The 18,015-nt window shown below is 38.3% G+C and overlaps 1 protein-coding gene across 5 annotated transcripts in view; it reads left to right on the plus strand.

Annotated features, from left to right (window-relative positions):
- The window catches only part of GRIA3 (glutamate ionotropic receptor AMPA type subunit 3), a 157,149-nt gene that overhangs the window by 33,136 nt on the left and 105,998 nt on the right, over window positions 1-18,015 (plus strand). For all 5 annotated transcript variants that reach the window (XR_012634384.1, XM_074915504.1, XM_074915505.1 and 2 more), the window contains exon 3: window positions 1,370-1,609. Coding sequence is in view for 4 of the 5 variants with exons in the window: in XM_074915504.1 (XP_074771605.1) it covers window positions 1,370-1,609 (240 nt within the window). In the remaining variant the exon portion in view is untranslated. The remainder of the gene's footprint in view (window positions 1-1,369; window positions 1,610-18,015) is intronic.

Here is an 18,015-nt window from a genome sequence, read left to right on the forward strand (position 1 = left end):
TATTTGAGGTGTTATCCATGATGCTGTGTCAATGAGCTGATATTGTGGAGAATCCTTTTTAAAATTACTTTAACAGGCTTTAGTGATTCTGAATAGTAGCATTTATGGTAGGAAATGTTTCATGATGGTACTTTCGGAAGTAACGATGCTGTATATTTCTGTGTAGAAGTCATGTCTTCTTTACTGGTAATTGCTTCCCCTTGCTTTTTGCAAAGTTAAACATGCAGTGTTTTGGCAAAAGTGGTTAATGGGGCCAGATGAAAATTGTTGTTAAATCCAGTTCTTGACAAGTGAAATTTTTAATGTTGAATGAACATTTTTCTGGGAAACTTTATTTTCATTACAAATGGGACTTTTTCATCTCAGTCCAGAAATATTTTGATTTATAAGTGCTACTATGCTGTAGTGTATTTCAGTTATACAATCCCAGCATCTCACATACCCATCTCTCTCCATGGAAGGAACCCACAGTCACAAGAAGTTTACTCTGTTCCTACAGAGTTGAACAACAAACTCTTTTCTCTGCAACTCCAATGAAGTTGACAACATTTGTAAATTAAAATACTTTCATTTTTGTCCAAAATGGTCATTGTTCAATCTCAATAAAGTATAGGAAGTGAAGTGTTTCCCCAGATAGGTACATGTGAAACAAAACATCTTTGACTGCATTTTGATTATTTTCTGGTACTAGATGAGATCCTCAGGATTCCAGAATGGATAATGACTAAAAGCCTCCAGGTTACGGAATATCAGTTTTCATCCCGTGAAGCAACAATACGTGTTCCTCATTTGTGTTGTTAATACACTTTCCAAATAGCTTCTGAAAGATTTTAACACTAAGTTAAGAAGCCACCATAATTTCTCACTGAAAAAGACCACACCCAGATTTCATGTGGAGGTTTCAGAGTTGTGGTCTATAAGGAAATAAAACATCCAAATTTCTTTGAATCAGATCTGAATCAAGGTGGGATAACAGGAAAAACTACATCTTAACGTTTTGATTTTTGGGCAGACCTAACATTTGTTACGTAGCTGCTAACAGAGCCCTCAAAAGTGCTACTCAAGGGAGGGAATATGTTTTACAGAAAAGCAATATAATCATGTTTGTTTCTAAAGAATATGGGGAGATTAGTGGATTATAACAATATAGTGGGCCAAATTGCAATGAAAAATGTGCTCAGGCCAGTTTAATTGTGAAGTTGGTACAACTCAAAGCTACACTGGAATTAGTATATATTATCTCATTGCGTCTGCTGCATGATACAGAATAATTTCAGGATTGTTTAGAAGGCTTACTTCAAGTATACTTTTAAAGTTTGTTTGCATTCATTATACATCATATTTTAACACCCCTGTCTGTCTTTGTTAGTCTGTTCACAGTTTTCCAGAGGAGTTTACGCCATCTTTGGATTCTATGACCAGATGTCAATGAACACACTGACATCATTTTGTGGAGCCCTTCACACATCTTTCGTCACACCCAGCTTCCCAACAGATGCAGATGTGCAGTTTGTCATCCAGATGCGGCCAGCATTAAAAGGAGCCATCTTGAGTCTCTTGACTCATTACAAGTGGGAAAAGTTTGTGTACCTCTATGACACAGAACGGGGTAAGCACCATCATTTTAAGTGATTTTTCTATTTCATAACTTGCTATAAGTATTATCAGAATTGGTATGTTCAGCCCATCCCAATTTTCTTCTGGATGCAGGTAGCCCATTCTCATGTCCCTGGAAAACAAGTTTATTCTGAACTAAAATGAATGGATAAATGAAGTCATCTTCATATTTCTGGTTATTTGTAAAGCAGTTTTCTGGAGGATAGTGTTAGCAGTGTAAGCATTCAATTTGGAATACCTGGTTTCCATGGAACCGCAGACTCAACACTTGCCAGGGTTTTAGAGTCCTTACAAAATAAATAAAATTGCCATTGTGAAGTATGCTGTTAAGCAAGACCTTCCACTGTGAGTGACATTGCAAATCCCACACCACTTCACATAAATGTGCATTTCTCCTCTTACTGAACAAAGACAATCCATGCTAAGATACACTCTGGAGAGGTCTAGGCATCAATAATGATCTAAGAATATAATGCATAAGATGCCCTTGGGCTCTGCTGGAGAAAAGATGCTCTAGATATGTCACATGAATATCCATAGATTAATATAGATACAGGACAAGAAATGAAAATATAAAACCCAGTGTTTTCATGATTAAGCCAATTGTTAACTACTGAGAAGCACCAAAGGTAGCAAATCCTGTCAAAAAGAGATCTAAACATCAGAAACCTGTTTTTGTGAGGAATCTTGCATATTTCTGTGAAGCAGCTGTTGCCACCTTCTCTGAGTGTATAGAATTTGCTTGGTTACAGATTTCACCTGAGTAGCATTTTTTGCATCAGGTACATGTGCCACTGCTCTTCTCACCAGCTTCATGATTAACAAGTCCAAGACCTTCTTCAGATCAAAGGGGTCTGGATAGAGCCAAAGAAGCTTAGATTCCATTCCTGGCTCCCATGACAAAATTTGGATACCCTAATCTACTACATATTGATAAAGATCAAGTCTTCAGTGGCTGTGCTTTTCACACTGAAGATTAATAGCATCACCTAACTAAGGATATACCATACGTTGAAAGAAAGTAATTTTTATCCTGATTTTAGATGAATACCAAGAGTTCAGAATTTTCTGAAGTGATTTGGGAGAAATCTGAGTGATTTGGGAGATGTTAAATATTTCTAGTGTTGAAAAATGCTAGCTATGAAATCAAGTAGGAAAGTATGTAGAGGTTAAGAATGCCATTAGTTTTTAAATCTTTTAAAACCACTACCCAAACATCCATATTTCTAGATTATTCCACTTTTAAATGAAAGTTACTGTGAATATGCCATTTGCCTGAGTAAGAAAGGTTTGATGTGACCAAATGCGATAAATTTACAGTATGCAATAAAGTAAAATGTCATATGTTCCAGCACTGATGAAACTTACCATGATTAAGTCTATTAAAGTGCTTTGGAAAGAGGGGATGCATCAATCATCCAAGATCATGCCTAATAAGAAATTTGGCACTTCAGACTGGAAAAATCATCCAAACCAGTGGGAGTTTCACTAAAACTTGTCTAGATGATATGACTGTCAGACTGAGATAGTAACGGAAGTCATGAGGGAAGACTTGCAGACTCAGACTTGCATTTTTTTACACTTCTCACTGTGTACAGTCTTTAGGTAGACACAGTCTAATCATGAGTTTATTATGATGACTTACTGTTTGCACAGTTTAGGTTGTGTCTAGGCTTCATTTTGCTTTGTTCATATTAAGATTTTAATCCCAGATTAAAACACGGCTCTAGCTGGCAAAATTAGCCCCAGGAATCTGACTTTACCTCTGTTGCCTTCTGCCCCTTGTCTTGACCTCCATTCACATCCTACTCAAGGTCTTAAAATTACTAATCAAAATCATATTGTGAACCTACTGTGGCTCACATGCATGTTATGATAGCTGTGTGTTCTGTCAGACATTCAGACTAAGTGTCAGAGTGTGAAATCTGAATTAGGTGACCGCACAGGTGACTAGGATTATAAAAAGTAGCCCAGAGTTAGGAGGACAGCTGTGTCTTGAGGATGGAAGAGGCATCAGTGCATCTAGATAGCTTGATAGGCTTTGAGTTGTTTGGGGTTTATGACATCTTATCTTTCCTTCCTCTACATATATCCTCTTTGCTGTTGTTTGATAACATATTTGCCATCTCTTAAAACAGGAACAAAACCAAGTAATTGATTACCTTCAGTTACTACTGGTTTAGTTAGGTCAAAACAAACTTGGTAGCAGTCTTACCAGAGTTATCATTGCTGTATTCTTCCAACACTGAACTAAAGAAGATTCATATGGGAGGGAGAGGCAGGGCAGTTAGGTACTGAGAAATAGACATTAGATTCCTTTGTTTGATGAGCAGTAATTGTGTATGGCCGCACCTGAAACACTTGGCAATTCCAGTAGGCTGCCTAACTTCATAGAACCATAGAATGATAGAATGGTTTGGGTTAGAAAGGACCTTAAAGATCACCTAGTTCCAACCTCTTGCCATGGCCAGGGACACCTTCCACTAGCCCAGGTTGCTCCAAGCCCCGTCCAACCTGGCCTTGAACCCTGCCGGGGAGGGGGCAGCCACAGCTTCTCTGGGCAACCTGTGCCAGGGCCTCACCACCCTCACAGTAAATTATTTCTTCCTTATATTTAATCTAAATCTCCCCTCTTTCAGTTTAAAACCGTTACCCTCCATCCTATCCCTGCACTCCCTTATCAAGAGTCCCTCCCCATCTTTCCTGTAGCCCCTTTAAGTAGGGGAGGGGCCACTATAGGGTCTCCCCAGATCCTTTTCTTCTCCAGGCTGAACAACCCCGACTCTCTCAGCCTGTCCTCACAGGGGAGGTGCTCCAGCACCTAATCATCTTCATTGCCCCCTCTGGACCCACTAGAGCAAGTCCATGTCCTGATGTTGGACACAGACTGCAGGGGAGGGGGGTTCATCAGAGTAGAGTAGAGGGGGAGGATCCCCTCCCTCGCCCTGCTGGCCACACTGCTCTGGATGCAGCCCAGGACACAGTTGGCTTTCTGGGCTGCAAGGGCACATTGCTTGCTCACAGTCAATTTTCCATCCACTACAACCCCCAAGTCCTTCTCTGCAGGGCTGCTCTCAATCCCCTCCTCGCCCAGCCTGGATTTGTGCTTGGGATTGCCCCGACCCATGGGCAGGACCTTGCACTTGGCTTTGTCGAACTCCATGAGGTTCACACAGTCCTTCCTGTCCAGTCCCTGAGGATGGCACATCCCTTCCCTCCAGCGTGTGACCGCACCACACAGCTCGGTGTCATTGCTGAACTTGCTGAGGGTGCCTCGATCCCACTGTCCGTGTCACTGACAAAGATGTTAAGCAGCGCCGGTCCCAACACCCACCGCTGAGGACGCTGCTCGTCACTGCTCTCCACTTGGACATCGAGCCGCTGACCACAACTCTTTGAGTGCGACCATCTAGCCAATTCCTTATCCACCGAGTGGTCCATCCATCAAACCCTTGTCTCTCCCATTTAGAGACAAGGATGTCATGTGAGACAGTGTCAAAAGCTTTGCACAAGTCCAGGTAGATGACATCTTTTGCTCTTCCCTTATCCACCAGTGCTGTAACCCTGTTGTAGAAGGCCACCAAATATGTCAGACACGATTTGCCCTTGGTGAAGCTATGCTGGCTGTCACCAATCACCTCCTTATTTACATGTACCCTAGCATTATGACCCTCATTTCCATGAGGGTCCACTCCATGATATTGCTGGGCACAGAGGTGAGACTGACTGTAATTCCCTGGGTCTTCCTTTTTTTCCCTTTTTAATAATGGGAGTGATGTTTCCCCTTTTCCAGTCAGTGGGAATTTTACTAGACAAATTTCTTGTGATAGTCCTTAAAATAAAAAAAAAGTAAATCCCAAAAGGTTGAACAGTAATAATGGTGAGTGACTTTTTGTGTCAGGTAGTGAATAGGCTGTGCATGTTCCTATGATGAGATACCATTGGAAATGACAACATTAGAGCTGTCACAATTTTTAATAATTCCTATCTTAGATATGTAACTGCTTTGGGGCACAAACACTGTAGAGAGATGGTGTTAAACAGTTTACTGTCAGTTCCTGAAATAAACTATCATTTAAATACTGCCTTTCTATGAAGATTATTATCTCACTGGTTTGTTCTGAGAATCTGAGAAATGGCAAAACATTAGGCTACTCTTTCTTACACTGAGTATTAGTTACAGACTAAATTCTTGCAAGCAGTTTTACAGTGTTCTGCTGAAGCAAAACACTGCCATGTATTAAACATTGCATTTTCTGTTAATAAATACTGCACCATATTACAGATGCCATACAAAACTGAATAAACCTTGTGGTTTTATACTGCTTGTTGAACTATTTCAGTTTAAGCTTAGGAGAATGGAGAATCAGCTTTATAAAACTGTTTTCCTTAAGCAGTGGCTTTTTTCTTCTTTGCCATCAAATCTTGTAATCATATGGTTTTCCCTCTGGGTGACATTAGGCACAATACTGTGATGTTTGGCTCCTGCAATGAAGACAAAAGATAAATCTCAAACAATAGAATAAAGTTAAGATATACAATTACATAGATAGGTTGTGAAGCTTTTAATCCAGTGAGTTAGTGTGTGTTGTAGATGTTTATATTTGTAAGTACATTATTTTCTGTTGCTATGAGATGACTGAGTGTTGCAGATTGTGCTCTCAAATGTGTATTTATGTTCAGGTGCAAAATCCAGTTTCTTAAAAATTGCTAAAGCACACAGAAAGAAAAATAAAATGTGAGATTTATTAATTCCAGCAGCAAGAACTATGTCTTATCATTGCTTATTGCAGTTGCTGGATTTACTCTTCTGTGAAGAAACTGAAATTTAAGAGAAATATCAAATTGCACGTTCTTCTCCTAGTACCAGCAGAAGAAATAAATTATACTTTGCAGAGAGTAATGATGCATTAGGAAATGGCTGCTAAGGGAAGAAAGGACATTAAGCAGTGTATAGAAGAAATAGTCATATGTTCATTGCACATGCTTTTAGTTCATGTGAAAGGGAAAGGCAGGGTTGATTTCTGTTTGTATTAACTCACATCAGTAAGTTGACACTGTTGGTTGCTGTGATGCGTGCAAAATATCTGATTAATTATATGGTGCTAACTGCCATGCTAGGCATCTCTGCAGTAGAACTAAGACTAATTAAGATTATGTCAGGATGAAATGAGATGGGGTTACATACGGAAAGCTATTAAGAATTTGGGTAGTACTTGTCAGGAAAGTCACCTTTTACGTCTCACGCTTATGTTTTATGAAAAACCTCAGGTTTATTTCCAGTCTTCAGGTCTGTTTCTCCTCTTGCTTTACTTTACTGTAAATCAGATGTTATTCCACTGAAGTCAGTGGACCAGAGTAACACCACTGTGAATGTGTGGAGAGGTAAGCTTGTGGTTTTCATAGTCATCTTAACGTTGCGTGCAAGTGTGAAGTACTTCTCATTTAATTATAGAAGTGGCATGGTAGATTGTAATACTGAAGCTTTTGTTTATTTAAATTTCCATGTTTCTTAAGTAACGTTTCAGTTTATTTTTGCCTGAGAAACACTGTTTTGTACAGATTGTTAATTTTCCATCTGTCAGTACAACACAGGCACTTTGTCCTGAGTTACTTTGATTTGTCATACCTACTGTGCACAAAGACATTGATTCCTGTCATGTAGATCATTTAAACAGAATCACACCAAGTGATTTCTGTGATGTGCATCAAGTCTTCTTCCTCTTCCTTCAGATCATAGGAGTCATCACAGGACAGCAAGGTGACTTTGTGTAGTGCATACCTACACAATGGGAGCTCACTCTACAGACAGATCACAGTCTTTATGGCTTTGTAACCAAATCTGAAATTCTTATATCATTTGGTTTTGATTTAGTCTGTCAGAATGTAACTAGCAATACCTAAAATTGTTGCGGGGGGAGCAGGGCTTTGGTAAATAGCGTTATCATTGGCTATTTTTCTATTTTTTTCTAAATTGGTTAACACTGACTAGATGAAGGCTGAGGCATGGAAGTGTTCATCTAAAGCCAGGTTAGCCAGGTGGCTAAGAAGAGTTGAAAATACCTGCTTTAAAAGCAGTTACATCTTTAATCCTTACTGCCACAGAAACACAAATATTTGATCTGAATTTAATGGATGTGTAAGGATGCGGAAGGCCTGAAAATACAGCTTCAGAAAACATGAACTGTCCTATTCCTTTTAAATATAAAACCTTCTGGTACCCTGTTGCATTAAGAAATATCAGGTAAAGAGGAAAAAAAAAAAAAAAAAGGTAGAACTGTAAGCTTGATGATATGCACAAGACACTGAATTGCCTTAAACTCGGTTCAGTAGAAAGCAATGAGGTCTGATTCGCTGCTTCTGCTGAAGACATAGAATAACTCTTCTGTTCAGTTCTGCTTTTACAAAATGAGGTTAGTTATCTATTGCTATCAAAGGACAAGACACTTCTGTACCACTTTCCCTGGAGAATGAGAGATTGGAGCTGATAAAAGAAGCGGTATGTTGAACCAGGCTCATTATATCTTCCACAAAATTAAACTGATGGATTTTTTTTTCCCACTGAAAATTACTGATATATAGAGCATAACATTTTTTGCAAAATATCTGGGGTAAGATAATTTTTGTAGAATCTAAAAAGACTCTTGCTTTAGTACCTGGTGGTTTCCCAGTGATGTTAGAATGTCGGTTTCTGGTCGACTGAGTCTGCTGAAAACAGCAATGAAAACTGTAATCCAACACAGAATGACTGATCCCTGTTTATAAACACCTTCTACCAGCAGACAGGTGGAAAAGAGCTCCTCCTTCCACATAGCTCACTTGTTAAACTCTGTATTGTCTTTCTGCATGTCAGGAACTTTTATCTTCATTTATAAAGATCATTCTTCAATAAAGGGGAAAAATGAAACTGGTGGTAGCAGCTACACCAGCATTAGTAAACCTTGAATTCAGCCCCTGCTGAACAGCCAAATGGCAAAAGAATCAATAACTGAGCTGTTCATTAACATGTTTATTCTCAGAGCAAGGAAGTTTTTCCGCTAGCTCAAGAACTGATCTGAACCCATTGCATGAAGGAAAAAGCATTTAAGGCTGGCTCACAGTTCTCTCAGAATTAAACACAGGCTTGTTCCATTTTAAAATTACAATTCTTGTTTGCCAGTATGTTTATACCTGTTTAATTCTTCTCAGCTGTGCCTGTAGAGTTTATGACATGTATTTTGCTTACACTTTCAAAAGTATGAAAGAATTTAAAATCTTGACATTATCTTCTGTAAATATCAGTCTGTGGGGAAGAAAAAAGCATGATTGGAAGCCTATAAAACACCAAAGGTGACAAAATGGGGAAGAATCACTGCAAACCTTGATTCTTCCAAGTTATTTGTCTCTTCTGCAGAATTGTTTTGGACAGCAGCCCAGGATCATGGGCGTGACATGTAGACAATACCAATTGCTGGCATTTAGGTAGCTATGTAGATGAGCTGTCTCATTCTCCTTTCTCACTTCTTTATATACTGGGAAATGCACAGCAAGGAATAAATCTCGGCAAGACCTCCTAAGCTGACGCTCAGCCTCCATATCACAGGAACAGGCATCACAGGTCTGTACATTTGAAGAATCATGTGCCCCAGTAACTGCCATCCAGAAATTTTTTTCTCAGTCATGATGTCAGCAAAAGGCGACTTGCAGCATGGCCGCAAAACATTGCATCTTTTGCCTGACTTTACTTGAAACGTGATGCAGGTTCGAGTTTTCAAGCTCTGGTACAATAGAGAACACACAGAGTATAAAGCCCCTTATGGTAGAAAATCCATTATTTAGATTTAAAGAACAATCATACTTCATATAGTTATGTGCAATAAGAAAATGATCTGTTTCTTTCACTATCAGCCTTTTGGGAATGAGGAATTTTACCATTTTGTAATGCCTAGAATTTCTATTTATATAGAATGGAAAGTCATAGATACTGCTTAGCGATGTTTGTATGAAATATAAGTAATTTACCCTGACAGAGAGACAAATCTTGACATTCTTATTTAGGGCACACTGCTTCGTTGCTTTCAGCAGTATAATGTATGAACTAAGGCACTGTTTGGGAAGCATGCCAGAACCTTAACTGAAATATTCCAGGATTGCTTTACTGTTTGACTTTACTGCCTAAATGTGTTTGGGAATAATCTGAGCCTGAACAGTTAAATCTAGCTTTTGATAATCACTTTCCATTTATTTCCTCTGAAATCTCTAGTGTCTCATACAGACTCCTTTTATCTTAGTCTCTGTGGTACACAGATACAGAAGGCGGCCCTTTTACTGATCCTTCCCCAAACAAACATTGAGACCCTGTGTAGGAGAATGGATGTTGGCTGGTTTTTAGGTGGACTGAGAGCCTTAAGCATTTTTCTCCTGATCTTTCCCATTAGCTGCTATTTGTTTAGCTTACCCTGGTAATCACTTAAACCGTTTTTCTAGCTTATGAACAAGAGGAGTGAATCAATTTTGAAAGTCATCCAGCATGAGATGTCATACAGGCAAGACTTAAGATGCAGCTGAAGATCAACAGCATAGAGTTCATGGTGATATTCTGTACTGCAGCTTTGTGCCTCTTTACGAGTTTTGTGTATACAGAGTAGGTTCAGTTTGGTGTTGAGATGCCCAGGCAAAACGCCTTAACATCCCTTGAATCTGTTGGAACAGACACTACTGTCAGCAGCATTTTCCAACAAGTGAAGTAACTGCACACGTGCAACGAATTTGTGTCTTGTTTCATGGAGCCTCTGAGAATATATAAGTGTGTCAGCCCATTCATGAAGAAAAACAGGAACACCAGAGCAAGAGCATGGTATAACAGAGCCTCGATACTGCTCATGCGGTGATAATGTGACATCATCCATTCTCCCATCCGCACATCATGGTGTTGTGATAGCGTGTTATGGTAGCCTCACTCACACTGAGTGTGAGTCCAGTTGTGACTCAGAGAGCTTCAGAATCTGACCTTGCTTTATGCGAGATCAGCTTGTAACACGGAGTCAGAACGTTCAGGGTACAGAGTATGAATGGGAACATCCTGGAGAAATAATTTCTGGAAGCCTGAAGCAGGATGTGTGCTGCCCTTGTGGTCTTAACGAAAGCAACTGGAACTCTCAGGAACATGAGCTGAGGCCCTGAGTATCTTAGTAGTAAATAGGAGAACTAGCAGCTTTGCCACTCACCCATGCTTCAGAGGTGAAGTCTGCAAATGAATGTATTTATAAACTGACTTGTGTAAATGCATGCATTTAAATATTTAGCTTTTCATAAATATGCATGTTTTATCAACTCTTGGTATAGCCATAACATTTAATGTTTTTATAGTATGTGCAAGTAATTTAAGTGACAGAAGCTTTTGTTCTCAGTTGATTTTTTGTGTATCACCAAGGCTTAAATGGTCAGAATCTCACATTTCCAGATTTCTAGAAACATAGCTAAAGTTCAAGACTGTTCCCAAGTGCAGGTGGAGGGGGGGAAGGACTGAAAAGATACATGAGAGATGTTGTTGGCCCTTTTGCTCTGAGACAAGGGCAATGACTTGACACAAAGCCAAACCTTAGAGGTGATGGAAAGGTTTCGCTTGGAACCAGAGGAGATGAGGTGGAATTTGCTGATCTCAACATGGAGATGGGACATTTTAGACTAGAAAGGAAGGCTGTAGAAAAAAATACCTATATACAAAGGACTGCGAGTAAATTTTTATCAAACCTATTTATTTAACGCATCTCATGCAACAGATCTAGGAGTTTACTTAAAGTTACTTTGAGTTTATTATTTTGCATCTGTATATGCAGCATAGTTTTAAAGACTGGAAGCCTTTGGTGTCCTTGGCATCTGGATGCTCAGAGCAGGTTAGGCTGGCTTCACCTGGGGAGATGTGCTGATTCTGTTCATGGAAGTGCACTGCCATGCCACTTGAAATCTGTGTAAGGGAGTTGGTACTTTGAGTGGGACTGAAGAAAGTAGCACTGTTTAGTAATGGATTCAAGATGAAGCAATTTTCAGGTATATATCAAAAAGAGAGATCTATAACATTGCATTAGTATGTGAACCTTAACTTCATATTTCAGTGGAGTGGCATGTGTTCTGGTTATCACAGATTTTCCAAAGGAAGGACATTTTGGCATCCTATACCTTAATGTAGCTAAGGTGGCAGTATTTAGCATGTTAGTATTCTTACAAGTTTGCAAATTTTATCACCCTTTACTGGATCTTGACTGTGTACTTACTCTTCCTGTGCATCTTTCTTCACCTAGAAATCATTTGTTCTTAACTTGAGTGACAGCTATTATTGGTGGCACGTGGGGTTTTTTTGTGGAACAATAGTTATTTCTTATTCACAATGAGGGAACAGATTCCCTATATACGCTATGAGAGACCTCACACTTCTGTGAGCATGATGCAATAGTGAGGTGATGATCATCAGCTCAGGCAAATGAACTGCAGGTTCAGCTCAGGCAGGTGAAGAAACTGTGGAATGAGCACAGACTGTTGTAGGATGGGTATAATAAAAACTGCCAAACACATAGAATTCTCCAATGCTTGAGGAATATATGAGTAAAATGAAGTATCTCAACAAGTTAGTTAATCAAAGCTGCTTTCATAGAGTGGCCTCAGATACTCCAAAGCAGGTTCTCGGCTAAGCAATGATATTCTTTTCTCACTACCAAAAGAGAGGCTTCATAAGCAGTTTGAATTTCTTTTGATACAGGACTATATGGCATGCCGGGTGAATAGTGTGTAAAAATTTAGCTTTGTTAAAGGCTTTGTGCTTTTGAAGTGATTTTCATTTGATGGTCTCAAACAACAATGAGTGAAGATCAACAATATCTGTATGGAGCATGCAAGGGTTTTCAGCCCTTTTTTTCAGATGGAAGATTTGGTGTACTGATCAGCAGGTTAACAACCTGATCTTCTACTTACAGACCTTTGTGGAGTTGAAAGCACACTGAGCTTTGACTTGAGATGTGCAGAATGTCATACTGGAAGTCAGTGGTCATGGTTACTAATGAAAAACAGTTTTTCATATTTCTACACAAGAATTCCCTTAAATTTTACCATGAATTTCCCTTCTCACCTAGAAAAAAACTTGAGCCTTTCAAGAAAGTCATAATGTTTTACTCTATAAAAGAAGCTCTGCACTTAAGGTAGTTAATTAAATAGTGTTTGTCATGGAGTTTATATGAAGGAATTCAATATCCTACTTCATCTGTGACACTTGGACCTTTTAGATGTAGCTTTTTCTTTCAGGCTTCATAGAATTTACCAAACTAGTTTGACCACATGCCTTTTTCTTCCCAGAAAATATCATCTGTCTCTGTAAGCATAAAGATGACTCGAATGCTTTGTAGAAGAAAAATAAATGTGACTGCACTTATGACAAACCTACTTAGCTGGCAGGTAAAATGACCTCATACTGTATTTAGGTTAAGGAGTTTTTAAAGGATTTTTCTCTCATGGAGATAGATTTTTCTCTGGTTTCTCATGAGACATTTAAAACCTCACCTTTTTCTTTTTTTTTTTTTTTTTTTAACTCTCCTACTTGCAATTCACAGGAAGACAGCACTGTGAGCACGCATTTCAGAAGGTATATTGACAGTGTACTACTGTAGTACAGTGGAATGAAAAATATCTCCATAAAATGATCAAGTATTAATCTTTAAAGAAAAAAAAAAAATGAAAAGTCCCTGACATGAATTTTATACTCAGTAACAAGTAATTATTCATTTCTTCAGCCCTAGATCCATAGCTTTTCCTGGCCACCTCTTTTGCTTTGATTCATGATGCAAAGAATCATTGTGAAAGGTGACCTAAGGTTTTATTCCTCATGATCCTGAGCTCATCATGTTCACAGCTTGTTGCTTTGCACTTAAAAGTATTTCTGACTTTCCTTGTTTGCCAGCAGCCCAAAGTAACAAATCACCAGTCAGTGATTTGCACAGCATAGCAGCATTTAGTCAGGGCCCCTCTTCAGTTTGTTAAAGGGATTGAGCACAGAGTTATCTCTTACAACAGCAGAGCATCCCCTTTACTACTGAAGTGTTTCCCCTTCAGTTTTTGGGTCCAGATTCCTCAGACACTGCCCTGTGAAGCTGGTGTGTCACAGAGTCTGGTTTTTTATTGTGGAGTATGACTGTGCTCCCTCCAGGTGAATGGGTTGGAGCCGAAGTAAGGTGAGGTGCTTTTACCAAGCGAATGCTTGGTGAGCTCTGAGCGTCGTGGTTCCATGCTGACATGAGGAAACACCGTCAGCCTGGAAAGGTTAACAGATACCAAGCAGTGGTTGTTAAGGTTTCTTAGGAGCTCCTGAGGTGTTGTTTCCTTTGGGGATATTTTTGTCAATGCTGATAATAATAATAGGCAGTGAATTGCCAGGGCTGTGCACATACCAGATAGAAGAGGACTACTGTTATTTGCATAAAGTGTGAATATTTTTATAGCATTTCTTCTGTTGCTTATGAAGTTATGAGTTATTTCTCCACTGTCTATTCATGTTCAGGAGAGCACTAATTAATTTTTGATAACTCCCATTTTGATGCTCTACCCAACTGTACTTGAGAATGGGTTTATAAAGCGGTGTGGCCACTCCATACACTGCATTGAACTATACTGCCCCAGGCCAAAGACACATCCAGATTGCTTTGTTCAGTTGTGGCCTTTTTTTAATCATCACTTATGTGTTGTGAGCATTTAACTGAGGCTTCTTGGTAAAGTAAAAGCCACTTCTGGCTATTCTAGTTTAGCCTAATGAAATGGCCACTGATCACTGAAAAGGCTTTTCGTTCCTTTTATGTTCTCCTTATGGCATGGTGTATGAAGCAGCCTCAGAGACAATGGCTCTGAGCTTTTATTTTCTTCTTTTGTTGAGAAGACTTTTCTAGAGAAGAAAATGCATGACAGTGGTCATTAAAGATTTTCTGAGAGTACTTTAGAATATTTTAAACACTGAAGCCATCAGATAAATATTGCAAATAATTGCCGACATTTTCAGGTGTCTTTTTTTAGCAAGGTGTTTCATTCTGATCATTCTCATTTTTGTAGCAACAGCTATATATGGCCTTGTGAATTTATACCGTGATCATCTTGGGGATTTAAAAATAATGATGTAGTCTCAGAATTAACATGGGAAAACATTGCAACTCTTGAGTGCCTTCAATTGAGTACAGGTGGTCTAGTTAATACCCAAGTATGGGTATCTCAAACAGTTGAATACATCACATAAACTATAAAATGTTGGACAAAGTTATGATATAAACAATGTATTTCCACTATTGGACGTAATTTGCAGTTGCCATTATATCCTGCTGAGCCATCTAAAATATATGAAAGAATCCATAATTGTCACTCATCTTTATGAAATGTCAAAGTCATATACTACATTGACCTCAATCTATGTGCATTAATTCATGAAGAATTTAATTTGATGAGTTTAAGTCAGAACTGCAGTATAAAATCCTTTCAGTGCAGTTTAATTATTTTGCTAGCATTATATACACATAACGCCATCATAGTCTAGACTGGATTGTGTAATGATCTGCTCCTAAGACTAAAGATATTGTAAATGTGTTTCTAGATCAAAGAGTGCTATTTGCTGCAGTCTTATTTCTTACTGGCTTCCCCCCCCCCCCCCCCCCTGCTTAAAAAAGGGGAAATTATGATTTTGAGGAACAAGTATTAGTCTTCAGTTTGTGTAGTTTAGCACATCTTTTATTAGCAAGATAAGGCTTTATACTTTGGTGGGGAGGGGGGTGGAGGGGGTGGGAAGGACATAAAAGAGGGAAATGAAAACCAAAGAAGCCGGTCTTAGGACATTGTTTGGCTCAACAAGATCAAACCTTTCAGCTGACTACACCCGTGTCAGTAATTGCTCTGTAGATAGATAGAATTGCCTATTGCTTAGTAGTACTAGCATTATCGATCAGTTGGTTTTGTCCATGAACTGACAATGATAACCTCAAATTAGATCAAGTTTTTATTAAAGAAATAAAATCAAATTATGCCTGGCTGTAGACATATATTAATGAGTTACGTGAACACATAATTATTGCAATAGCACTTTTTGCAGAGATTTCTTGAAAATAAAACCCCAAACCCTCCTGTTTGTTTTTTCTGTCCTTCGTTATGCAGTTGTCTCCTTCTCTCACCTACACACACAATGGGCAAGCCTATGGTATTTTTAATGACATTGTAACGGGTGCCACAAAGAGATGGGGAGATGGGGGTGGAAGGGGAGATCTGAGTTTTTCTTTGAAAGGGGGAGGAATATGAGGGGGTGAATATAAGGATGCATAAGTTATTGCAGCCTCAAGGCAGCAGTAATTTATGCACTGACAGTTTGAGTTTCATGCTAGGCTATTTTAAAAAAGCCTTACAAAGTAAATGCCTCTGTTACATTAGTGTATGTGTTGGTTTTAGAGATACTCCACATCATGGAGACAGTTTGAACACAAACGTTTGAAACGAATGTGTTTCATCATTTCATCGTGATGTGTTTCATTACAGTGTGGCAGTTGTCCTGTTTCAGTAAGAAAAAAAAATAGTAATATAAAAAGGGTAGTTGTTTTCCACATTTCAACATGAATTTGGGTACCCTGAAGGATTTTTCAGGGTTATTTTATTGCTAATTTGTCTGGTTTTAGATATGTTGACAAAAGTAAAAGTTGTAGCTTCAGATGATACATGTCTATGGTATTAGTGTAGTTATTATGGTAGTTGTCCTCTCTGCAACCATTTAGCTACACTTCTCAAAGAAAGCAACAAAATGGATGTGAATGGCATATATTTGAATAATGACCGTTTTGGTTTGCATGTTTTACTTATGCTACAAATCAGAGGAAAGTCTAGCTGCACACAGCAGCCATAACATAAAAACCAAACAACACTTTCCTTTTGACATGAACCATATAATAATATTTATACATTAAAGCACCATTTCCTTAGAAGGAAATATTCTGCTTGGTTGTTTGATTATGAATTCCCATTTTTATGGCAGTAATTTCCATTAACAATAATTGTGAAATGCATAAATAAGAACAGTAGCTTCAGAAGTTTGAAGTATATAGAATTACACTGAGTTTTCATTAATAATATATATGAAGCCAAACATATTAAGTGCAAGCAGCTGTAGACCATTACAATTTAGATTTAATTTAAGTGATCTCTGGATTGACCGTCTTCAAAAGCTAGCCACAGCAGGCAGTATAAACACATCATCGTCTTGTAGTGAATTTTAGATGCCAGCTGCATCTTCATAACGCTTTATTGGGTCTCCTATGAAAATTATGGATAAAAAGATAACGGGAGCAATGACGTTATTTGTTCTTAAGTTTTAAGTGCTATTCATTTTGCATAGATATGGTCTTGGTTTATGGGATATTCATTTGCATTTTTCTGTAGATAGTGTTTTTGTGACTTTAGTGACCTTCCTGTGACTATAAAGATGGATTTTGTAAAAATATTTTTAACATTAAAACTTTTACTGCAGGGAATTCACACTGCTACTGAATGGAACCGAGTTGGTTCAGTTATGTATAAATCAGAATATGCCTCAGAGCATAGCAAAAGCCATTCATTGCATTTCTTTGAAGTGAAGCAGTTGCAGATTTGCACAGGTGAAGATTTGACCTAATGTGTTTAAAAATAAATTCTTAACAGGTCCATTTGAAACAACAAAATTATAACACCGAGATAAAAACTTGTACAAGAAGATGAAAATTTGATCCATATTTTGATACTCAAATGTGTTCTTTTTTCCAAATCCCAGATAGGTAATTTTTAGGACTTCACATGAATAACAGATGCTATTTAAAGTGTTTGTTTAAGGATAATGAGTTCATTGTATCAATAATGAAAAGTTGTATTGTGGGCCACTTTGTAGTATTTTGATTGTCATGTTTCACACCACTCTTGAGGTCAGATGGTAGAAATCCCCTTAATTTTGTATTTAACCTGCAGTCGTTACTGAAGGTGAGGAGGGAATACATTTTTGCGTTGTTTCTACAGCATGTGCCACAGTGGGGGTTCTTGAGAGCTGCTTTAAACAAATAATTGCTTATTATTACACTAGAATGAAGGGAAACGGAGAGGCTTCAGTGGACATTGTGCTAGAAAATTGAGAATTAGCTTCAGTTTTTATTACTTGAGGTATATTTATATGAGTTACTGTATGACAAATAGCAGCCTCAATTGTCATACAGAGACCAGAGTCTAGAAGCAATAAAAACGGAAATCGCTGTGTCACAAGGGAAACTATTTTCTGTAAACTAATAAAAATGATGTTCTAATGGTTTCTGTGTGATCCTTCAGAGATTTTTGGGGACGTACTTGTTGAAGAAAAGCAGTTGTGGTCTTTTTTTTTAATGGCTTTACAGAATA

The sequence above is a fragment of the Athene noctua genome, chromosome 11, assembly GCF_965140245.1.
Source record: "Athene noctua chromosome 11, bAthNoc1.hap1.1, whole genome shotgun sequence".
NCBI lineage: Eukaryota > Metazoa > Chordata > Aves > Strigiformes > Strigidae > Athene > Athene noctua.